The following is a 25,950-nucleotide window of genomic DNA, read 5'->3' on the forward strand; positions in this document are numbered from 1 at the left end:
TTTGTTAATGTAAAAATGTTGCTCTTATATTCAACATTGTAAAATGTTAATAAAAAAATTACTTTTGTGTAGGGTAATTTAAAAATCGACTAAAATCAGGTGTTTTGAAGAATTCTCTATGACAACCGTTACTGGAGAACCATTAGAATGCTATACAGACAAGGCATAATGTCATAATTGACTCTTTACCATACACAGCTTTAACCATTCGTATTAGCATTTAAAAACTCCATTACTTGTATATACAGGGCATATTATAGTTCCCATGGCAGGTTTCTAAAAGTTTTGTATTCTATTGATTAAACAACAAGTTCTATATAATGTGTCAAATTTTAAATTTGAGAACTTACGGTATGAGCTGTTCACCAAAATGGTTTTACAAAAAAAAAGAAACACAAATCGAAATATTGAAAATACTCACTCTAATTTATCAAAAACACAGTTATTTTACGAAAATAAATACAGAACTTTTTAAAGTAATTGACTTGGGAAATTATGTAAGTTTTTCACATTTTCAATAGTTCAAACTTCCGACACATGCATCTATGTATAGATAAACAATTATTTTATTTAGATCAAAGTGATAAAGGAATACGAAGGAATATTAAAATCTTATGATGTTTTGAAAGAAGATCAACAGGCGACATTTTCATCAATAAAAAAGATAAAAAGAAGTCCTCACAGGACCATTTTATTAACGAAGCTTCGATTACTTTCATACGAAAATAAGAAAAGATTTCAACAATTGATGTTTTTTTTGAAAGAAATAGTATGTATTCAAACTTTATTATATGTTATTTAGTATATATTTATATGTATACATATGCATGTATATTTTTTAGCTTTTTTTTTCGTTTCGAAAATTATCAAAAAATGACAATACTCCAACCTTTGGCCTAGAGCTTGTAGGTGTTTATAATAGATGCAACTCGGTCTTCAATAAGTTGGAGATAAATGTGTTCAATTCAAGTATTTGCAGCAACACTTACCCTAATCTTCTATTGCCTCAATCAAATTTAAAATTTTGTGCAGTATTACAAGTAAAATGTTCACTATGTTCAAATAAACTTATTGTTACTGTTGGTATTCTTTAGCTTTTTTCACAGAGAATAATTGAAAAAAACACTTTGGAAATACTTCTAGAACTTCTTAACATGGGTGGTGATCTAAATAATTTTGAAAAACAAACCGATTGCTCTCCATCAAGCTTAGAGGCACTTAATATCTTGACACAAAACATATTTCACGAAAACGTCTTATTAAAAAACAATTATTTCGCTCACGATACATTAATGGAAGGAATGAATAATGCTTCAATAGATGCAATACAACAAAAATATAGCGAACAACTAAGTTTTGAGAATATTGGGATTTCTAATTTTATGAATAAAAAAAGAATGTGTATAACTGATCTTATATTAGATTGTCGCAAAAATGTTCCCTCAGTTTTGTATGGTAAGAATCGGAAATAACATGTTATTTAATTTATGTATGTACAAATTTCTTTTAAATTTAATATGAACACTATTCGCTCTCCACAAAAACAATGAACTCAGAGAAACAAAGCTATAGTTTACTTTTGACTGATAGCATAAAGAAAGTTTGGACTTATATAAGTACCATCTTAGATCATGTTATTCTTTGGTGGACAGATACTCCAATGTCAAGTTATTCGATATTTTGTGTAGATTCCATCCGCAAAACAATTTTTTTCGATAACTTAAAAGGTTAAGTGATATGTATTTATTTGAACGTTATTCATCTTTTCATTTCACTTCTTTATAGAAATTGAAGAACCTGCGTATTCAAGCTTAAAGGCGCTTTGTGAAGTACTTACGACGTTTGCTGCAAATAATGTTTGGGATAAAATATTTCGTATAACTTTGGTAACATCTTCACATCAAAAAAATGTCTGTAAAAATAAAGAAAGTGACTTAGAAGCCGAGGTAAGAAAAGTTGTTTGTTTTAGAAATAGTTTGCTTTTGCACACTTTTAATAATGCTAGTTGAATTTACTCTATGTTGGTGTTAATTCCTTTTCAAATGCTAATTGAAATAATAATAATAATAATTAAAGCTTCAAGTTTTAATAAATAGCCTTATTCAACGTGTTTTAAAGTAACTGGCTGAAATCTCAATAGTTTAAATGGGGTGTTTCTTTATTACCTTAGCACGAGTTTCCTTCTGATTATTTTTTAAAGTTAGTTAGGGGTCTTAACAGAATATGTTTTAATTATTAAGGCCAGGTAAACAGTTAAGTCAACATTGTTTTTATCTTTTTCGGACATAACCCTTCTTTTTACTTGTTTCTATTATTTGAGCCACTATATACGCCCAAAACAAGTTTTTTGAATAAAAAGTAAGGCGTACTAAAAGCGAGTAATGTTAGTGATAATGCTATTGCCCGTTCCATGATGATGAAAAAATAAAATTTCATTACTAAGACGACGTCTTTAAATGTAATGCAGTCTTCCAATAAAAATATATATAAAATACAATCACAAATGGGTTTTTACAAATTCCTATAATTAAGTGTGAGAATTTGATATTATGTTCTACATGACAAATTTTGAACTGAATTAAATATTAGTTTTTATGTGAATAAGCTTATAATTATGAAATAATAATATTACCGGCAACAAGGACTAATATAAAAGGTAAAGCTAGTGGGGGACATATTTGTTGGTATAGAAAAGATATTGGTATTCTCAACTGCTGTATTGCAACATATCAACGTTTGACATACATTGATATGAATCTATAGGGGAATAACGTACGTTTACTTCCTCTACATTTGAATTGTAATCACTGGGAAAATAGTTTTGAACAATTACAGGACTTTTTGACATGTCCACGAGGAGAAAATCCAAACTTGCTCTTGATAGGTATATTAACGCAAAAGTTGGTGAAGAAGAAGGCTGAGAAATAATAAAATTGGAATTGTGAGGAAATCAAAAGAAAGTTCAAACGGAAATCGATTCAAAATTCTTTAGTTATGTGACTCTTTTGGAATCATAATTCTCAATTGAACTAGGAGGGGGCTACCCTGTGTAGAACACAAGTTTATTGGAGGATAAAGCTCTTGCGTAATTTATTTTGGCCTTGTAAGAGGAGAGTGGAATATTTATGTTTTCAATTTCGAAGGGCTAAATGAACCTTAATCCGACCAGATTTCAATCGTGGTGTCCTTTATTATGGTAAGGATGGTCAATGACCCAACTAACAACTTGGATTTTCTACATAAAATATTATGGAATAATAGTAACGAAGAAGCCTTAAAAAAGCGCCTAGGTGCGTTGTATATAATCATAAACTAATCGATGACGGCACTTTTAAACAAGCATATTAGCACAACAGTAAAAAGTTAAGTTTAGCGACGAGCTCTTCTGGATTTTGGAATCTAGCTAGGACTTTAAATATTAATAAGATCAGTGGTGAAGCGTCCATATGAGTCGATTATTAACGTCTTACCTTTTGAAATTCTCACCCTGAACATCTTAGATTTCTGGCAACATGAATCAAACTTAATCAGACACATGAATACGATGCTAACATTTTTTAACAACTAATACTCTAACTTCAGTCCAACGCACATTTTATTACAAGGTAACCCCAAATATGCCGTCTTATAAAATAACATTTTTCTGTGGATAGAACAAAGTTGTTTCCTTTCTTTTTTTTGCTTGTGCTATTGACTGCCCTTTATACTTCTCAGTTTAATATATGCTTTCTTATGAAAGAAAATAAGACGACATTTTTGGTGAATTTGTTTGTATCTCTTTTTTTTTACTCTGAAAGGATAAATCGTTCGTATTGCGCAGAGGTCTAACGCAGTAGGGCAGTGCTCATCTGTAGATTTGCTCCTGCAAACTTCTGTGTTTGCTTTGCTTTCATTATTTCTAACAAAACATTTCTGAATTGGAATATTTGTATCTGAAATAACTAAATATGTATTTATTTAATACATTATATATGCATATGCCAAACAAAATTAAATTTTTCGTAACCATTTTCAACAACTCTTGAACCCTACCCCAAGCAATCTTTTTAAGTTTTACTATTCTCAATCAGGCTTCTACAAACCTGTCCTGCACTCTCACTTTGGGAAGAAGAGATTTCATTAGCTATAGCTGGACACAAAAATGACAAAGCAGGAGGTGCTGACTGAATACCAGTTGAACTTTATAAGTACGGGAATTATGTTCGGATCCACTTTGTGTAACTGAAGTCCAATTTCGAGAGTTTCATGATAATCTTTGAAGCTGCATACAAAATTGTTAACAAATGGCTTTCTAATATGGCTTTGGCGACTGGTGGACGGTCTGATCTGATTTTTGCCGCATTACGGTTTCTTATGTACGGTGCATTCGATGGCGAACAGGTTGCGCTTAAGTTTATTGGCACATGATCCATAGGCGCGGTGCAGTTTTCTCTCGAAATTAACCGATGAGCATCTAAATCTTGTTCCTGGATACGAATTTGCAAGAACATATCCTTAATATCTGCACAGAGTGCAATAGGTTTTTTGTTTAATCTAAGCAAGTGTCGGCAGTCGTCGGGCCCCTAAAGAAGCATAGATTTAAGTTCACTTCAGCGGCGGCATCAAAGACAATACGTGTTTTTACAGGTTTATTGGCAATAAACACTACGAAATGTGGCAGGTACCAAGTTTTTGAAATCCAAACGGCTGTTTCGGACGTAGGTCTTTTCGAATCCAGGGTCGTTTTGAATTCACTTTTCAACGGAATGATTGCGGTTCATCTGCCATGTGGTGATTATCTAGAAGAGTCACATGGTCGGAATTCCATAATAGACCGGTTTTAAATGATCTAATCTACTAGTGGTTTCGTTCTAGATCATTGGGCTTAGTTTGATGTCCTTGGCTTCCGTAAGTTTCATAGCGACTTCTGAGCGACTTTTGATAGTAAAGAAGAGAGGTGGAAAAACAAGACGAGAAATAGTTTTATGATGGTACTCCCCAAAATATATAATTATTTAAGAAACTGGGATATCGCCACTGTGCATCAAAACACTTAAACTTCAAACTGATTATATTCTTTGTGTTATGCACATGCCGGATAACCGTCTTCTTAAAAGGATTGCGGCGCATATGCTATGTAATAGAAGAGAAAACAGACCAAAGATATAAATCTCAATACTGTAATATGTATATACTCTTTATCTTTTTTATGTCGTGTTATAGTAGAATAAAATAAGGGGCAACATAAAGTGCTTCGGTAAGCATCTAGTGATTAAGAGGAGAACTCGCTTCGTAAAGCATCGAGAAACATATAGTGATTAGGAGGAGAACTAACTTCGAGAACATTCAGCGCATACAAGAACCTCGAAGGGCAACATCTAGTGATTAAGAGGAGAACTAGTTTTTTGAAGCATCGAGAACAACCTAGTAGTTTCTCGAACCGATTTAAGGTACATAAATAGGCGCTCATAAGCGAAACCTTTGTATATGAAAACTATAGTACTCTCATGGTGGAAGTCGAATAGGGCGGCATCCACATATTTTTTGTGGAACGTCTAGCGAAGACATTAATGGAGAAATCGATTGCAGTCGGGAGACTTATAAATGTTATATTTTTCAATAGAGAAAGACTATAGTGAATTAACGAAAGTCTGAGTGCGAGGGGAATACACATTTGTTTCTTTGGGTTTGTATTTTGGTTTGGTTGTATTTTTACATACGCAAAACGGTAGACTTTCTATACAAAGATGATAAGACAAAAGCAGTTGAATTGCGATGTTGTGTAGAAATTTTATATTCTTGGTTGAGATTTTATATTTTTGATGATTTGAGGATTGTATTAGGGAATTATAATTTGAACTATTATAGGCAATTAAATATAAGCGTATTGTATTGTTATGAAATAACACATAATAAATATTTTTTTTTAGTTTGATCTCTTAAACTTTTCTTACAGTTTGTTTTCAAATCGAGCATAACGAAGTTTGAATCGTCAAAGTCTTAGAACGATGTTTTTTTTTAATAAACAATTTTGTTGATTGAAACTTAACGCAATTCAAAAGCTGGTTACACAATTATTGACAACTTATAGTGAAATAAAATATTTTGATGCATGTTAAATTTTGTACACATTTAAAAAGATAGTAAACGTACCTACCATTATCGCATAATTGAAGGAAATTTTAGCTTGGACGTTTTTTAATGGTTGTGAATTTTTTAAATGGGATGAGGAACTTTTAAAATCATTTGTTTTAAACATTAATACAAATAATTGAGTTTATAAAGTACCTAGGTAGTTATAACTTCCGGTCAAAAAAGTGTTTCAAGGTCAAATTTGGAGACAGTTTTACTTAAGTTCTTATGATATTATGCTATATGTAGGTATTTATTATAATCTATCTACAATAGTAAGTTATCAAGGATGTAAGAAAATGCTTTCTTTTATTTTAGTAAACCTACTCTGGCCCATTTTTAAACTTACATAAACTTTGTTTAGATCTTTATTTTTAGAGAAATATTAGACTTTGTAATTGTAGATAACTACATATATTTGATGACTTTTTCTCAGTCGTAACATATCTAAATTTTAGCAAATGCAATTTTTTCAGTCAGAGCAAAGTTTTTAAATTTGGGGTAATTTGTCTATACATTTGGAATAAACATAAGTTTTAAGCTTTAGGTGGCAAAGATTGTCAACAGAATGGGAGAGTACAATAGCTTGGCCGCCGAGATTTGGTCAAAAGCTTGCGCTTTTGACTTTCGAAACAGGGTTTTATTTCTTTTCGTGCAGTAAGTAAAGGCAATTTTAGAAGTAATGATTTATATTGAAAAAAAATCTTTTATCTAGTCTATTTAAAACTCTTTACTACATTTTAGGATTGAAAAAATATACCTATCTCAAAATCACCAAGGTTGCAAAATTTCAAAATTGGTTTTATGACAATAAAAAATTGGAAGCTACAATCCAACGATGGTTTTTAAAGTAGGATTTTAACATAAATAAAAGACATTTTAACTATCAAATTATCTGGACCAACATGAAGAATTCATTTTTGTTTTTATTTTAAAGTACCTACATATTTATAAAAAAACTGTACCAACCTATCTACTCATCTCAAACAAATTGTTAAGTGTAAGGATATTATCACTGTCCGGATACTAGTAGGAATTCCCTTTGAAATACCTTCTTACCTACCAATACCCTTTATATCTTAAATTTGAAATTAAACTCTCATCCTGCAAAAAAAATCACCTACCAATTGATATTTATCTACAAGAAAAATTAAAGGTGAAACAAATCTAATCTTCAAATAATGCAGAAAAACTAAATGCCAAATAAAAGCAAAATACCTACCAGCCAAAATATACATTACTATATCCAAACCTATAACTACCCCCATATTCTTCTTCTTTATAAAGATCTGCAATACAAAAATCGCATCGTAGCTTTGTATAGATAATACAAACCAATGTATAAAGATCGCACACTAGGAGCAGCAGCCTTATGAAAGTAAATAAAAAGAAAAATCGCTAAAAGATCCTTAACAGGTGATGTAAGCATACAAAAATTTCATTGATTGTTTTACTCTACCGTTTTTCATATAGAAGTGCATTGATATAAAGAAAAAACAAAAACAAACTCATTGGATTTCATATGGAAGCTTTTTATATGAAAACATATACAAGGATAGACTCAAATAGAATGAATTAAATTGTTTAGATATTTTGGGTGGAAAACAAATTATCTCCCTTATTCTGCTGACTGCTTATGGAAATGGAAATTATATTTTTCTCTCGCTCCCCCGAAATGTCTCCAATTTCGATACTAGCGCCAATAGCTCGGCATCCTGTTGCCCTAAAAAATGTTGCTCATGAGAGAACTATAGTTTTCATATGCAAAGGCGAATAGGTGATCTGCGATAAAGTAAAGACTGTGTTTAAAAAGTAATAATTGAGTAAAGACTGTGTTTGAAAAGTATTAATTGAAAGTGTTCAATAAATAAATTTGAAACAATTTAAATAAAGTAAAATTGTGTTTTATATCCAAGTGTGAATAAGTTTTAATTGTCGGACCAAGCCGAATATTACATTGGTGTCAGAAGTAGGATTAAAACTTATTGAGAATAAGAACATGAGCAATAATTAAACTATTTTGTGTAAAGTAGTGAAGTAAAAAAAAAAAAATTGTAAAGTGTTGTCTAAAGGAGCTAAAGGCCGATATAAGCAAACGTGACTTAAGTGGGACAGGAGTAAAAACCGAACTCGTTAAACGGTTGCAGGGATATCTGGAGCAGCAAAATGAAAAGCAAAAGTGGAAGAGGTAAAGGCAAATGTTGCCTTATAAAACATGGTGTCAGTTCTTTTAGCCAAATTTGAAGAAAATAAAAATGATATCCTGAAACAACTAGAAGCCCAAAGAAGCGACCAAAGCAAGAACAGCTGTATGTTCTCAAACAACTAGAAGCCAAAAAACGCGACCAAAAGCTAGAACAGCAGAATATTTTAGAGCGATTCGACAAACAGAAAAACGTTTTAGAAAGTAGGTTTGCGGACTTCGAAGAGAAAATCAAAACTGTCGACGAGCGCGTCGGAAAACAAAATGCACGTTTCGAGAAAATTGACGAACAAATTCAAACCATCACATATGAATTAGAAAAAGTGCGGAAGATGAAAGCTTGAGTACCTTCTGGTGAGTGCTCTAGGAAGAAAGAAGTGAATCCTCATAGCTTTGATGGGCAGATTGCGTGAACAATCTACAAGAAACAGTTTGAAGCAGAAGCGTTAACGAATGGCTGGGACGATCACGTAAAATACATTGCTCTTACGCTTGCTTTATAAGGATCTGCTGCTGAACTGCTACAAACCATCCCAGCAGAGAAGAGTGGTGACTTCACAGTTCTTGTAAACGCAATCGAACAGCGGTTTGGGGATAGCCACATGACAGAAGTCTTCCGAGCTCAGCTTAACAATAGAACAGAGAAAAGAGGTGAAACTTCCGCAGCAGCTTCAGGCAGATATCGAGCGATTGGTTCACCTGGCATATCCAACAGCTGGCAACGAGATAATAAATCAACTTACTGTTGAAGCGTTTGTGAGAGCTGTGCGCGATATACATCTCCAAAGGACTATTCGCACTGCCGGAAAGCGAACACTACCAGAAGCATTGGCTTTCGCTCTGACGATGGAAGCTGCAGAACAAGCTTCCCAAAACGTGCATCGCGTTAGAGAAATAGAAGCCCAAGAATGTTCTTGTCAGAAGGCTACTGTGCAAAGGAGTCAGCGAGACGGACTAGCACGATGCTGGAACTGCGATAAGACTGGGCATTTACAGCGACAGCGCAGATTATCGCGAAGAGGAACCACATGCCAACACTGTGGAAATAGAAGTAATTCAACCGGTCAAAGCAACACCAAAAACATTACTTCCGAAGTTGTTTCCCACCCTAAAAAAGAATAAGAACGAACTTCGAGGGGCAGAAGCTGGTTTCTGGCATCGATGGCACCAGAAACAACATTCAGGTTTCTCAAACAAAACGTGACAACAAGAGCCTGACCTTGGAAACAAGTTTAAATGGCAACAAATGTGTGGCTACCATTGACACCGGTGCCACGGCGTCCATCGCAAGACCTCGTTAAGAAGGCATGGCTCCACAATAAAAACAGCTATCGTCTAAGGACTGCAACTGGAGAGGCTGCAAAAGTTTATGGTGACTTACGTCTTAAGATCGGGATGGCAGAGTTGGAATTGGCCTTGCAGCCATCGAAACCTTAGCTCGAACCAGCATCTGTAAAGTTCTCCAAAAACGTCACTGTCCGAGGAGCTGAACTCCATAAAGACGAACATTCTCAAGTCATCTAACCTTGGCCACCAGCAACGAAGAACTGCAGAAGGTCTCCTCGAAGAATTTGCAGATATCTTTTCGTCATCGAAAGGGAAATATGGCAGAACGCAACTGGTGCAACATCGAATCAATAGCGGGGATGCAAGGTCGATTCGTCAACTTGCAAGACACCTTCCACTAGCCAAACAAGGTGAGGTTGAAGAACTGATAACCACCATGAAGGAAGAAGGTCTCATCGAAAACTCTAAAAGCCCTTGGGCGTCTCCAGTGGTCCTTGTAAAGAATAAAGACGGATCAACCCTCTTTTGCGTGGACTATCGAAGGTTGAATGATCTGACCATGAAGGATAGCTACCCTCTGCCTAGGGCCAGTGATACTCTGGACGCAATGAAAAAAGCACAATGGTTCTCAACTTTGGACTTGAAAAGTGCTTACTGGCAAGTCGAAATCCATCCTGAAGGCAAAGAAAAGACAGCATTCTCAACAGGAAACGGATTGTGCCAGTTCAAAGTGATGCCTTTTGGACTTTGCAATACTCCAGCGACTATTGAGCGCCTAATGGAATGCGTCCTACAAGGACTCACTTGGAAACCTTGCCTGGTCTATTTGGTTGACGTCATAGTATACGGGAAAACATTTAACGAACACTGTACAAATCTGTAAGCCGTGTTTCAAAGACTTCGAAAAGCCTACCTCAAGCTTAACCCAGAAAAGTGTTCACTCTTCAAAACCGAAGTGAAATATCGGAGACATATAATCTTATCCCAAGGTAAAAACAGAATCTGCTAAGGTTGAAACCGTGAAGAAAAACACAAAAAAAAAAAACAATAAATCACGCCACACCAAATCAATTACAATAAAACAAAAACAACAAACGACCAACAACCAACAACCAACAACGTACAGTCGCATGGCTTAGCATGTGTATCAAATTGCATTGTGTTTAATAACTAATGCAATTGATACACAGCTACGTCATCGCTGATAGCAGATTGTTGACAACAAAATTTTTACTGTTTTGTATTAACAGGGCCGGATTCGATACTTGTCACTACTAAGGCATAACACTGGTAGTGGCGTGTATCGAATAGCATTCTGTGGTTCAACGCAGTAATATTTTTCTTATAGTCTTCGTCTGTTTTGGTTTTTGTTATTCTCTTATATGCAATGGCTGGAAATTTCAGGGTAGATTATTGTAATATTCGTGGGCTTAGATCGAATTTTCTTTCTGTGTACTCCCATACTGCTATAAACAGGCCAGGTGTTTTGGCACTAAGTGAAACCTAAGTGGGTGAGGATTCCGATCCCACTGAATTCTTTATTCAAGGGTATAAATTGGTGCCATTATTCTTTTCTCACCATGGTCTCGCCATATACATTACGAATGATGTTGCTTATCAGTTTTTGCCACAAAATGGTCTCTGCACCAATTCTTTTTTCAATTTTATGTGGTTTAAATTTTCCATGAACAAGCAAATCATTTACTATTGCTTCCTTTATCGAAGCCCAAATCTAGACAGAGTATCAACTTCTCGTGAATTTGATGCTTTGTCTGATTCCATCCAAAGAATTGTTTCGTAATATCCTCGCACTGAAATCGTTGTTACGGGCGATTTCAATGTACACAATTCTTCATGGCTTCAACATTCGGGCCAGTCAACACCAGAAGGAGTGTGTGCTGAGATCTTCGTTGAGTTAAACCACCTAACTCAGCTGGTCAACGAGCCCACTCGAATATCGGACGTAGTAGGTCGAGCAGAAAACACTCTTGACTTGTTTCTTACCTCTGGGACGATCACGTAAAATACATTGCTCTTACGCTTGCTTTATAAGGATCTGCTGCTCAACTGCTACAAACCATCCCAGCAGAGAAGAGTGGTGACTTCACAGTTCTTGTAAACGCAATCGAACAGCGGTTTGGGGATAGCCACATGACAGAAGTCTTCCGAGCTCAGCTTAACAATAGAACAGAGAAAAGAGGTGAAACTTCCGCAGCAGCTTCAGGCAGATATCGAGCGATTGGTTCACCTGGCATATCCAACAGCTGGCAACGAGATAATAAATCAACTTACTGTTGAAGCGTTTGTGAGAGCTGTGCGCGATATACATCTCCAAAGGACTATTCGCACTGCCGGAAAGCGAACACTACCAGAAGCATTGGCTTTCGCTCTTACGATGGAAGCTGCAGAACAAGCTTCCCAAAACGTGCATCGCGTTAGAGAAATAGAAGTCCAAGAATGTTCTTGTCAGAAGGCTACTGTGCAAAGGAGTCAGCGAGACGGAATAGCACGATGCTGGAACTGCGATAAGACTGGGCATTTACAGCGACAGCGCAGATTATCGCGAAGAGGAACCACATGCCAACACTGTGGAAATAAAAGTAATTCAACCGGTCAAAGCAACACCAAAAACATTACTTCCGAAGTTGTTTCCCACCCGGGAAAAGAATAAGAACGAACTTCGAGGGGCAGAAGCTGGTTTCTGGCATCGATGGCCCCAGAAACAACATTTAGGTTGACCTTGGAAACAAGTTTAAATGGCAACAAATGTGTGGCTACCATTGACACCGGTGCCACGGCGTCCATCGCAAGACCTCGTTAAGAAGGCATGGCTCCACAATAAAAACAGCTATCGTCTAAGGACTGCAACTGGAGAGGATGCAAAAGTTTATGGTGACTTACGTCTTAAGATCGGGATGGCAGAGTTGGAATTGGCCTGGCAGCCATCGAAACCTTAGCTCGAACCAGCATCTGTAAAGTCCTCCAAAAACGTCACTGTCCGAAGAGCTGAATTCCATAAAGACAAACATTCTCAAGTCATCTCATCTTGGCCACCAGCAATGAAGAACTGCAGAAGGTCTCCTTGAAGAATTTGCAGACATCTTTTCGACATCGAAAGGGAAATATGGCAGAACGCAACCGGTGCAACATCGAATCAATAGCGGGGATGCAAGGTCGATTCGTCAGCTTGCAAGACACCTTCCACTAGCCAAACAAGGTGAGGTTGAAGAACTGATAACCACCATGAAGGAAGAAGGTCTCATCGAAAACTCTAAAAGCCCTTGGGCGTCTCCAGTGGTCCTTGTAAAGAATAAAGACGGATCAACCCTCTTTTGCGTGGACTATCGAAGGTTGAATGATGTGACCATGAAGGATAGCTACCCTCTGCCTAGGGCCAGTGATACTCTGGACGCAATGAAAAAAGCATAGTGGTTCTCAACTTTGGACTTGAAAAGTGCTTACTGGCAAGTCGAAATCCATCCTGAAGGCAAAGAAAAGACAGCATTCTCAACAGGGAACGGATTGTGCCAGTTCAAAGTGATGCCTTTTGGACTTTGCAATACTCCAGCGACTATTGAGCGCCTAATGAAATGCGTCCTACAAGGACTCACTTGGAAACCTTGCCTGGTCTATTTGGTTGACGTCATAGTATACGGGAAAACATTTAACGAACACTGTACAAATCTGTAAGCCGTGTTTCAAAGACTTCGAAAAGCCTACCTCAAGCTTAACCCAGAAAAGTGTTCACTCTTCAAAACCGAAGTGAAATATCGGAGACATATAATCTTATCCCAAGGTAAAAACAGAATCTGATATAAACAATAAATCACGCCACACCAAATCAATTACAATAAAACAAAAACAACAAACGACCAACAACCAACAACGTACAGTCGCATGGCTTAGCATGTGTATCAAATTGCATTGTGTTTAATAACTAATGCAATTGATACACAGCTACGTCATCGCTGATAGCAGATTGTTGACAACAAAATTTTTACTGTTTTGTATTAACAGGGCTGGATTCAATACTTGTCACTACTAAGGCATAACACTGGTAGTGGCGTGTATCGAATAGCATTCTGTGGTTCAACGCAGTAATATTTTTCTTATAGTCTTCGTCTGTTTTGGTTTTTGTTATTCCCTTATATGCAATGGCTGGAAATTTCAGGGTAGATTATTGTAATATTCGTGGGCTTAGATCGAATTTTCTTTCTGTGTACTCCCATACTGCTTTAAACAGGCCAGGTGTTTTGGCACTAAGTGAAACCTAAGTGGGTGAGGATTCCGATCCCACTGAATTCTTTATTCAAGGGTATAAATTGGTGCCATTATTCTTTTCTCACCATGGTCTCGCCATATACATTACGAATGATGTTGCTTATCAGTTTTTGCCGCAAAATGGTCTCTGCACCAAATCTTTTTTCAATTTTATGTGGTTTAAATTTTCCATGAACAAGCAAATCATTTACTATTGCTTCCTTTATCGAAGCCCAAATCTAGACAGAGTATCAACTTCTCGTGAATTTGATGCTTTGTCTGATTCCATCCAAAGAATTGTTTCGTAATATCCTCGCACTGAAATCGTTGTTACGGGCGATTTCAATGTACACAATTCTTCATGGCTTCAACATTCGGGCCAGTCAACACCAGAAGGAGTGTGTGCTGAGATCTTCGTTGAGTTAAACCACCTAACTCAGCTGGTCAACGAGACCACTCGAATATCGGACGTAGTGGGTCGAGCAGAAAACACTCTTGACTTGTTTCTTACCTCTGGGACGATCACGTAAAATACATTGCTCTTACGCTTGCTTTATAAGGATCTGCTGCTCAACTGCTACAAACCATCCCAGCAGAGAAGAGTGGTGACTTCACAGTTCTTGTAAACGCAATCGAACAGCGGTTTGGGGATAGCCACATGACAGAAGTCTTCCGAGCTCAGCTTAACAATAGAACAGAGAAAAGAGGTGAAACTTCCGCAGCAGCTTCAGGCAGATATCGAGCGATTGGTTCACCTGGCATATCCAACAGCTGGCAACGAGATAATAAATCAACTTACTGTTGAAGCGTTTGTGAGAGCTGTGCGCGATATACATCTCCAAAGGACTATTCGCACTGCCGGAAAGCGAACACTACCAGAAGCATTGGCTTTCGCTCTTACGATGGAAGCTGCAGAACAAGCTTCCCAAAACGTGCATCGCGTTAGAGAAATAGAAGTCCAAGAATGTTCTTGTCAGAAGGCTACTGTGCAAAGGAGTCAGCGAGACGGAATAGCACGATGCTGGAACTGCGATAAGACTGGGCATTTACAGCGACAGCGCAGATTATCGCGAAGAGGAACCACATGCCAACACTGTGGAAATAAAAGTAATTCAACCGGTCAAAGCAACACCAAAAACATTACTTCCGAAGTTGTTTCCCACCCGGGAAAAGAATAAGAACGAACTTCGAGGGGCAGAAGCTGGTTTCTGGCATCGATGGCCCCAGAAACAACATTTAGGTTGACCTTGGAAACAAGTTTAAATGGCAACAAATGTGTGGCTACCATTGACACCGGTGCCACGGCGTCCATCGCAAGACCTCGTTAAGAAGGCATGGCTCCACAATAAAAACAGCTATCGTCTAAGGACTGCAACTGGAGAGGATGCAAAAGTTTATGGTGACTTACGTCTTAAGATCGGGATGGCAGTGTTGGAATTGGCCTGGCAGCCATCGAAACCTTAGCTCGAACCAGCATCTGTAAAGTCCTCCAAAAACGTCACTGTCCGAAGAGCTGAATTCCATAAAGACGAACATTCTCAAGTCATCTCATCTTGGCCACCAGCAATGAAGAACTGCAGAAGGTCTCCTTGAAGAATTTGCAGACATCTTTTCGACATCGAAAGGGAAATATGGCAGAACGCAACCGGTGCAACATCGAATCAATAGCGGGGATGCAAGGTCGATTCGTCAACTTGCAAGACACCTTCCACTAGCCAAACAAGGTGAGGTTGAAGAACTGATAACCACCATGAAGGAAGAAGGTCTCATCGAAAACTCTAAAAGCCCTTGGGCGTCTCCAGTGGTCCTTGTAAAGAATAAAGACGGATCAACCCTCTTTTGCGTGGACTATCGAAGGTTGAATGATCTGACCATGAAGGATAGCTACCCTCTGCCTAGGGCCAGTGATACTCTGGACGCAATGAAAAAAGCACAATGGTTCTCAACTTTGGACTTGAAAAGTGCTTACTGGCAAGTCGAAATCCATCCTGAAGGCAAAGAAAAGACAGCATTCTCAACAGGAAACGGATTGTGCCAGTTCAAAGTGATGCCTTTTGGACTTTGCAATACTCCAGCGACTATTGAGCGCCTAATGGAATGCGTCCTACAAGGACTCACTTGGAAACCTTGCCTGGTCTATTTGGTTGACGTCATAGTATACGGGAAAACATTTAACGAACACTGTACAAATCTGTAAGCCGTGTTTCAAAGACTTCGAAAAGCCTACCTCAAGCTTAACCCAGAAAAGTGTTCACTCTTCAAAACCGAAGTGAAATATCTGAGACATATCATCTCATCCCAAGGTAAAAACAGAATCTGATAAGGTTGAAACCGTGAAGAAAAACACAACAAAAATAAAAAAAAAAACAATAAATCACGCCACACCAAATCAATTACAATAAAACAAAAACAACAAACGACCAACAACCAACAACGTACAGTCGCATGGCTTAGCATGTGTATCAAATTGCATTGTGTTTAATAACTAATGCAATTGATACACAGCTACGTCATCGCTGATAGCAGATTGTTGACAACAAAATTTTTACTGTTTTGTATTAACAGGGCCGGATTCGATACTTGTCACTACTAAGGCATAACACTGGTAGTGGCGTGTATCGAATAGCATTCTGTGGTTCAACGCAGTAATATTTTTCTTATAGTCTTATAGTCTTTCAGGGTAGATTATTGTAATATTCGTGGGCTTAGATCGAATTTTCTTTCTGTGTACTCCCATACTGCTTTAAACAGGCCAGGTGTTTTGGCACTAAGTGAAACCCAAGTTGGTGAGGATTCCGATCCCACTGAATTCTTTATTCAAGGGTATAACTTGGTGCCATTATTCTTTTCTCACCATGGTCTCGCCATATACATTACGAATGATGTTGCTTATCACTTTTTGCCACAAAATGGTCTCTGCACCAATTCTTTTTTCAATTTTATGTGGTTTAAATTTTCCATGAACAAGCAAATCATTCACTATTGCTTCCTTTATCGAAGCCCAAATCTAGACAGAGTATCAACTTCTCGTGAATTTGATGCTTTGTCTGATTCCATCCAAAGAATTGTTTCGTAATATCCTCGCACTGAAATCGTTGTTACGGGCGATTTCAATGTACACAATTCTTCATGGCTTCAACATTCGGGCCAGTCAACACCAGAAGTAGTGTGTGCTGAGATCTTCGTTGAGTTAAACCACCTAACTCAGCTGGTCAACGAGCCCACTCGAATATCGGACGTAGTAGGTCGAGCAGAAAACACTCTTGACTTGTTTCTTACCTCTGGGACGATCACGTAAAATACATTGCTCTTACGCTTGCTTTATAAGGATCTGCTGCTCAACTGCTACAAACCATCCCAGCAGAGAAGAGTGGTGACTTCACAGTTCTTGTAAACGCAATCGAACAGCGGTTTGGGGATAGCCACATGACAGAAGTCTTCCGAGCTCAGCTTAACAATAGAACAGAGAAAAGAGGTGAAACTTCCGCAGCAGCTTCAGGCAGATATCGAGCGATTGGTTCACCTGGCATATCCAACAGCTGGTAACGAGATAATAAATCAACTTACTGTTGAAGCGTTTGTGAGAGCTGTGCGCGATATACATCTCCAAAGGGCTATTCGCACTGCCGGAAAGCGAACACTACCAGAAGCATTGGCTTTCGCTCTTACGATGGAAGCTGCAGAACAAGCTTCCCAAAACGTGCATCGCGTTAGAGAAATAGAAGTCCAAGAATGTTCTTGTCAGAAGGCTACTGTGCAAAGGAGTCAGCGAGACGGAATAGCACGATGCTGGAACTGCGATAAGACTGGGCATTTACAGCGACAGCGCAGATTATCGCGAAGAGGAACCACATGCCAACACTGTGGAAATAGAAGTAATTCAACCGATCAAAGCAACACCAAAAACATTACTTCCGAAGTTGTTTCCCACCCAGGAAAAGAATAAGAACGAACTTCGAGGGGCAGAAGCTGGTTTCTGGCATCAATGGCCCCAGAAACAACATTCATGTTTCTCAAACGAAATGCTGGAACTGCGATAAGACTGGGCATTTACAGCGACAGCGCAGATTATCGCGAAGAGGAACCACATGCCAACACTGTGGAAATAGAAGTAATTCAACCGATCAAAGCAACACCAAAAACATTACTTCCGAAGTTGTTTCCCACCCAGGAAAAGAATAAGAACGAACTTCGAGGGGCAGAAGCTGGTTTCTGGCATCAATGGCCCCAGAAACAACATTCATGTTTCTCAAACGAAACGTGACAACAAGAGCCTGACCTTGAAAACAAGTTTAAATGGAAACAAATGTGTGGCTACAATTGACACCGGTGCCACGGCGTCCATCGCAAGACCTCGTTAAGAAGGCATGGCTCCACAATATTAACAGCTATCGTCTAAGGACTGCAACTGGAGAGGATGCAAAAGTTTATGGTGACTTACGTCTTAAGATCGGGATGGCAGAGTTGGAATTGGCCTGGCAGCCATCGAAACCTTAGCTCGAACCAGCATCTGTAAAGTCCTCCAAAAACGTCACTGTCCGAAGAGCTGAACTCCATAAAGACGAACATTCTCAAGTCATCTAATCTTGGCCACCAGCAACGAAGAACTGCAGAAGGTCTCCTCAAAGAATTTGCAGACATCTTTTCGTCATCGAAAGGGAAATATGGCAGAACGCAACCGGTGCAACATCGAATCAATAGCGGGGATGCAAGGTCGATTCGTCAACTTGCAAGACACCTTCCACTAGCCAAACAAGGTGAGGTTGAAGAACTGATAACCACCATGAAGGAAGAAGGTCTCATCGAAAACTCTAAAAGCCCTTAGGCGTCTCCAGTGGTCCTTGTAAAGAATAAAGACGGATCAACCCTCTTTTGCGTGGACTATCGAAGGTTGAATGATGTGACCATGAAGTCGTGAGTTCGAATCCCGTGCGGAGTCGACGAAAAATATTATTGCTTTTTTTCATAATCGAGAAATTGTTGACTTCATCGATTGGAAAGAGAAGCAAATGCTTAAGGAAAATAAAGCGGGGGTATCGAAAGATACCTCTGCCAACACGTCAGGCGATGTTACGGTGGTGCCAGTAACAGTACCACAAACACCAGCAACAACATCTGGTCAGACATCAGACCAGTGGATAGAAGCAGCAGCAACTATCAAAAAGACAAAAAAATTAAAAAAGCATAGCCTAAACAAAGTGGAGAGGGCCAACTCTGCTAAGCGGCGGGACATGCGGAAGGAAATGGAGAGTGGTAAAGAAGGAGTTACCACCGAGAGCGAGTTTTTAGACTACGCCGAGTCTGAAAAAACTGAATACGTTTCCGAAGGTGGAGAGGGGCTCTTCAGGCCTCTGAATATGGATTTAATCCTATCGGAGCCAGAGCCAGTCCCGCCGACAACGAAGGCCTTGGAGGTAGTGGCGGACCCCCAAGATGAAACCGAACTGGTGCAGGCCCTGCAAACCAAACAGGCAACCATCAGCCAGTTCGAGCAAAGTCTCAACAAGCTCAAGGAGGAAATAGAGCCCCTCCTCATTGCACTTAAGAACAAACAAGAGGCGCACCGAAAGCAAGAGGCCCAAAAACAACAGCAGCAAAAACAAGAGCAACATTAACCACAGCAGGAAAAAAACAGCCACATCCCAAGCCCGCTCTCAAAAACACAGGAGCGGAGCAAAATAAAAAGAAGCCAGCAACAACAACAGCTACAACGGAGGCAGCAGGAGCAGCAGAAACAGCAGCAGCAGCAGAAGCAGAAGCAGCAACAACAACAGCAACACCACCAACAACCACAGCCCAAAAAAGAGAAGGTGCCACCAGTTAGGACCTACCGGGTTGACCTGCAGGACCTGACACAGGTATGTAAGTCGGCCACTAAGGGCAAATTTGTAATTAAGATTTTAAATGACAACGAAAAGCGTTATTCGGTACAGTGTTTCTCACTGGCCGAATACAATTTACTTGAAGGCGTGCTAAAACAGGCCACCGCTGAGTTCTTCAGCTACACGCCTAAGAGCAAAAAATTCAAGACAGACCTTCTGAAGGGCATAAGTTCCTGCACGGAACCAGAGGCGCTCTTAGCTGAGCTCCGTCGAAAAGCCAGTGACGATCTCGATTTTATTGGGGTCAAGCCTTTCACTACGCTGAAGTCCAGGCGAAAGGGTTATAGGCTGCCAATGTTCCTGGTAACATTATCGCCCCGAAGCAGTTTTGATAGTGTGAAGAAAATCACATCTCTCGACTATCAAACTGCACGCTGGGGTACATTAAAAAGGCACGACGGCATTTTACAATGTACTAACTGCCAGAGGTTTGGCCATGCCAATGCCAACTGCAATATGCAGTTACGTTGTGTCAGGTGCGGAGAAACCCACAAAGAAGGAGAATGCAAGCTGGGGAATGAGCGGGTTGAGGATTTGACCCTGCTCAAGTGTGTCCTTTGTGGAAACCAAGGGCACCCGGCTAGTTATAGGGGTTGCCCCAAGTCCCAAGAAATTAAGCAAAAACAGGAAAGTCAAAAAGCCGAAAGAAGTCGAACAGTTCGACAGGCTACAATACAAAAATTCGTGGATCCCAAATTCTCTTACGCCCAAATGGTGTCAGGGAGTGGAAACACGAGACAGGCTTCACCAACGGTTGCCCCAAAGGCCCCTGTGCCTAAAGCACGCACGAGACGCGCCTACAAGTCCTTGCTGTGAATGTAAATTCACTGATTAGGATTGAACGAAGAGCCAATATGTTCCAATTGTTGACAGACTACAGTCCCGATGTGTTTATGGCTAGCGAAACTAAGCTAAACCACAAACACAAATTGACCCATAAAAATTACAATATCGTAAGAAGAGACCGGCCCGACTCCACTCAAGGTTGCGGTGTCGCTCTCTTTATACGAAAAGGCATTAATTATAAAGCCATATAAAACAATGAATTGCGAAAGTTCAAGACGCTAAAAGTTTGCGTTGTATGCATCTCTCTCTCTCAAGGGAAGCGGATGTATATGATTGCGTCTTATGCGGCTGGAGCTACGCAGGTCACTTACTTTGCATCAGAACTCGAGATTGTTTTTAGGGAACTTAAACTGAGCTTGGAAGAAAACTAATTCATCTTGGCCGGTGATTTGAACGCAAAACATGAAGATTGGGGAAATCAACGTAGTAATCCCAGAGGTAATCATCTTTTTAATTTGATGAATCTTTACAGTGTTGAGTATGGCGTCGACCTGCTGGCTACTGAAAGGCCATCGTATCCAAGAAGCGGCTCATTTCTGGACCTTTTGCTGTACGAAAAAAGACTGACAGTTACAGACAAAGTGGGTAATCACCCGCGAAACTGCTTACAGACAGTCGAGTACGACAGTGATCACTGCGGACTGGCTGCTGTAATGCAGATTCCGAACGAACGCGTGGAGTTGGAGGAATACGTTCCAACGCATTCTTATAATTACAGTGAGATGCGGTGGCCTCGTTTCACCAATGCCCTAGCAAGAGAACTTCTTTCGAGTGACATAGCCCTACCAAACAACAGAAACCTGACAAATACAGAAATTGACCAACACTTACAACAGATGGATGAAACAATAAAACGAACGATGGAACGGACAATCCCAAAGTACAAAGAATGGGACCAAATGGACACTTACAGAAACGTGACAATTGACACACTAAGTAGGCACAAGAGTGGCTTACTGACAAGACTCAAAAACTTGCACAGACGACTTACAGACCCACGCGACTTGGAGGTTAGGACATTGAAGTCGTCAATAAAAAATGTCAATCTTTTGGTTAAGGAGAACTACAGGCTATCAATTAACAAGTACTGGGACCGCCAGATCAAGTCAGTTAATTCGAGTGACCCTAGTATGTTCCCCAAAATCAACAAGATATTCAGGAAAAAAAACGATAATGACCTTCCGTGTCTTAAACACCAAAGAACTGAAGAGAACAGAGACGTACTCAGGACAGCGCAAATAGATCCAGAGGAAGCCATCTTTGACGATGACTTTTACATAATTGAAGATCCGAAGGAAAAAGTAGAGGCGGTGGGAGCTCCTTTTCAGCAAGTATACAAGGTGAATGTTAGCATTCGCCCCAACCACGACCTGAAAAACAGAGCCCTACTTAATCACTTTTACCTCCGTAATGATATCTCACATTGACGATCTGAGAACAGCGGTTTCATGCGGTTCAATGACGACTCCTTGGCAAATGTCATAATCGCCGAGCAAACGGGACCAAGTCCCTTGTGAGTGACGAAGGTTGAGCTTCAACTCATCTTCAATTCAATAAAAAATAAAAAGTCAGCAGGTGTCGATGGTATATCCAACGTTGTACTGAGACATTTACCGACGGAAGCAATAAGACATTTACCGATGAAAGCAATTGACATTTACACCACACTCTTCAACAATGCACTGAATAATGAATATTATCCAGTGCATTGGAAGACTGCTGTGGTTCATCTCCTGCCGAAAAAGCGAAAGGACAACTCCAACCCGTCAAATCTTCAGTCGGTCTCCGTTGGCTAGGGCCACGAGGGATACGTGCAAGAATTGGTGCAAGATGGTTATCGTTGATCTTCACGGGCAGCCATTAGCGAGCAAAAGTGTAGTGAAGTAACTCGGTATCTGGTTAGATCAGTATTTATATTTCGACAGACATATAAATGCTGCTGTGACCAGGGCCAGAGGAGCCTTCACTCTGACGAAACGGCTGTTTTAGAGCAGTCTTCTTGACCCCAGAGTGAAGGTAATTTGCTACAAGGCCCTCAAACGGCCGATGATCGTTTATGGTTGTCCTGTGTATCAACCTTGCCCCTTCCCAGATGAGGAAGTTTCGGGTGTTCGAGTGGCAGTGTTTACGACGCTGTACCGGTTTATATCGAACAGCCGAGTCTTCTTATGTGCATTACTATTCCAACGAGGTCCTATATAACGGGGCTCGAATCAACAGAATTGACAATTTCGTGATAAAACTCGTTCGAAGTCACATTGCAAGAGCTATGTCTTCGACCAACAATTTAATTTTCAGGGCGTTCTATCCGAACGACGAGTATTTTGAAAGTGCACGTTTGAGCGGCTTTATTCCACCAGAGGCATTCCTCTTTTTAGACAAATGTTTTCTGATACAGGATAGATTGGCAGTTCCGTTAATCTACCACGTCAGACGAAGAACCGTGGATAGGCGACTCCCGTACAATCGGGACGTCATGGCACAAGGCGGAGCGGAGCTCCTTCGGTTCAGTAGGGCTGTGTCCGAACGGGACCGAACTGATAGGGTGAAGCAGGAGAACCAGTTTTGGTGGCTTCAATCGGCACTTGATAGTGGGTAGTCGGGATGGGGTTTTAAGCCTTGGCCGGCTTACATACTTGTTTTATAGTTTAAGGGTTTAGTTTTAAGTAGAATATGCATGGTGGCACACAAAAAAAAAATAACAAAAAAAATTTAAAAAAAAGCATGGTATATAAAAAAAATATAAAAAAAAATTTAAAAAAAAAATTAAAAAAAAAAATTAAAAAAAAAACTCAAAAAAGACAATAAAATATAAAAACAAAAAACGTTAGATTTGCTGCTGTGGTTGTTCTAGTTTTAAGTAGTTTATAGGTAGAATAGGTAGTTTAAGTTAGCTTTAAGTTTTATTTAAGGACCTTATTTTAAGTTGTTTGTAAGTAAAAATAAAAAAGGATATTGATATTAGTTTTTTTTTCAAATTTTCTAATAAATACAAAAATAAATAAAATTTAAATGAAGTAAAATAGATCTTTGGGCCGACAGGCATTAGTAGTTAGTGTTATAGTTTAACTTAGAGTGTTCGTATGGGACCATTAAGTTAGTTGTAAGTTATGGATAATTAGGCTAGTTTTATGAATTTTTGTCTAGCTTTAAGATAGGTTTAAGAATGAATTAATAAAAATGAAGAAGAAGATAGAAGATCCCTCCATCGATCAATGTATGTAAAATTAATAATTCTCTTAAGAAAAATAGTTATTTTTGAGATGAAAAATCTAAAATCAAAATCTCACTGATGTTCCCAACACGAGGGATCTTAATTACGTATTAAATAGAAGCGATATACCAGTTTAATGTGAACTTTGTAACTTAAGACAAAGGAAGGTTACGTAAGTTAAGGTTGAAATGGCTGGCCGTGATGGAGTTAGACACACCAAGGCCAGTTTAATGGCCAATTATGATACCACTTGAATCTTGAGGCTTTCTTCTAAGATCAATGAAAACAGTTTCAGTCCATAATCAGTCTTTTACGAAACGTACGCTTATATGATTTAGATCGTTACAAAAGAATTCTCGTAGGTAGTTCTTACCTTTTTGAGCTAGAGGGCATTTACAGAGGAGGAACTGTTTTCCCCTCTTCCTCATCTATACAGGTTTTGCAAAAATCATTTCAGAATACGCCTAGCCACGTGGCATGCTTTGCTATTAGACAGTGCCTGTTATGACACCTATTATCGAGCTAATATGCGATCCGATTAGAAATAGAAAGTACCTTGATCGCTTTATATCTAGTGTAGGCCAGATGTTTTTTGTGTACTGACACGTGGTGATGTTGTTCCACCTGGTGTTTGCCTTCTTCATAGCGTCCTGCATTAGCAGTAGTTTACATTTAGCGCTTGGTATGCTAGCATTTGTAAAACGTGTAAGAATGGGCTGTACTGTACCATTCCTAGTAAGTTCAATTGTCTTACAGTTACCTGGAATATTTCTATGGCCCGGCACATAGCAAAGGTGAATATTAAACTGTTGTCCCATCTCCATTAGAGATGATCGACAGTTATAGTCTGTTACAGAGTTTGTAGAGACAGACTCCAGAGATTTAATAGCGCCTGGGTATCTGTGAAAATACATATATTAGATGTTGATATCACATTTTCGTTTAGTCAGAAACAGACTTCTTTTATCTCCAAAAGTTCCACCTCGAACACGCTACAATAATTGGGAAGGCGGAATGAGAGATTTAATTCAGTCGTTTAGAGTACACACCCCCACCAATCTATTATTTTTTTTTGATAAATATGTATAAAAGTGGACTGACTTTCTTCAAGGAATGCCTTATCCTCTCAGAGAGGTGTGGAAGGTATAGAAATCAGGAAAATTCGGTTGAATTGCAAATGGGGTGGTGTAGTCTGTGTGCTAAATACCTTAGAACTACGGAGTGTCACATGTTGTTTTTAATCCACTTTAAGGCGAATAGAAGAGCTTGCAGCTATTTGTTTGCTAAAAATATCAAGAGGTGTCGGGTAGAGTAGGGTATCCAGTGCCGCAGATGGGGTTCAAAGCGATCCGCTTTTACATAGGCAAGCTGAACGTTGGACTTTATTTATTTTGTCGTGGCTTATAGCTTTTCCTATAGCAGTCCACCATATTGCCACACCGTACAATGATATCGTTCTGATTTCCGATGTCTGTAGCCAATGCGTAATTTGAGGCTGTAAGGCCAATTTATCAACAATAGCTGCTTTGCAAGAAAAGAGGGATACAGTAGCTTTTTTGACTCTTTCATGTACATGGCGTTTCCAATTTAGTTTTTTCTCTAAGAACTTTAATTGGATTCCTTTAATATAGGGAAAGTTAACAAATGGAATTTTGTGTTTCCTCGAATAGGACTTATTCGGTTTTGTGTGAGTTAACACATAGTCCACACCGATCAGCCTAAAGTATTCGTTAGTTAGTTTTATTTTTAGTTTTATTCACTTCGAAATTTTCTTAACAAATTCAGTAAAAGTTGAGTTGCGATTTTATATCACGTACATATTAAAAATACGATTTTAATTTCTTACGTTTAGTAAGAAAACGGGCTCCAGCAATTTTATTCTGAAATTAATATTGCAAACCTTTATAGCCAAAAGGAAACAAAAAAAAAAACAATTGAACCACTAAGCGGACTTATTTTCTTAAAGATTAATTTATTCAAATAAGTCTGAGATACCTTACGAACGTAGGATGAAAGCTCAGGATATTTTCGTATTTTATACAAGAATAAGAAAAAGATATTATGGACGATGGACCATTAAGGTCTAAGTTTCACAAACGAAATTGGGTTTCTCAAAAACCTTACACGATTATGATGTGGTTTTGCAT

The 25,950-nt window shown here is 38.9% G+C and overlaps 1 protein-coding gene across 3 annotated transcripts in view; it reads left to right on the forward strand.

Annotated features, from left to right (window-relative positions):
• The first annotated feature begins 291 nt into the window (after window positions 1-291).
• Window positions 292-25,950, forward strand: part of LOC129942410 (uncharacterized) — a 337,355-nt gene continuing 311,696 nt past the window's right edge. The window contains exons 1-6 of one of the 3 annotated variants that reach the window (XM_056051325.1): window positions 292-497; window positions 575-769; window positions 843-1,040; window positions 1,095-1,455; window positions 1,557-1,727; window positions 1,786-1,946. In XM_056051325.1, the coding sequence (XP_055907300.1) occupies window positions 321-497; window positions 575-769; window positions 843-1,040; window positions 1,095-1,455; window positions 1,557-1,727; window positions 1,786-1,946 (1,263 nt within the window). In that variant the 5' untranslated portion in view covers window positions 292-320. The remainder of the gene's footprint in view (window positions 498-574; window positions 770-842; window positions 1,041-1,094; window positions 1,456-1,556; window positions 1,728-1,785; window positions 1,947-25,950) is intronic. The other 2 variants (XM_056051323.1, XM_056051324.1) reach the window with 2 other exon arrangements.

This window comes from Eupeodes corollae, chromosome 1, assembly GCF_945859685.1.
Source record: "Eupeodes corollae chromosome 1, idEupCoro1.1, whole genome shotgun sequence".
Classification (NCBI taxonomy): domain Eukaryota; kingdom Metazoa; phylum Arthropoda; class Insecta; order Diptera; family Syrphidae; genus Eupeodes; species Eupeodes corollae.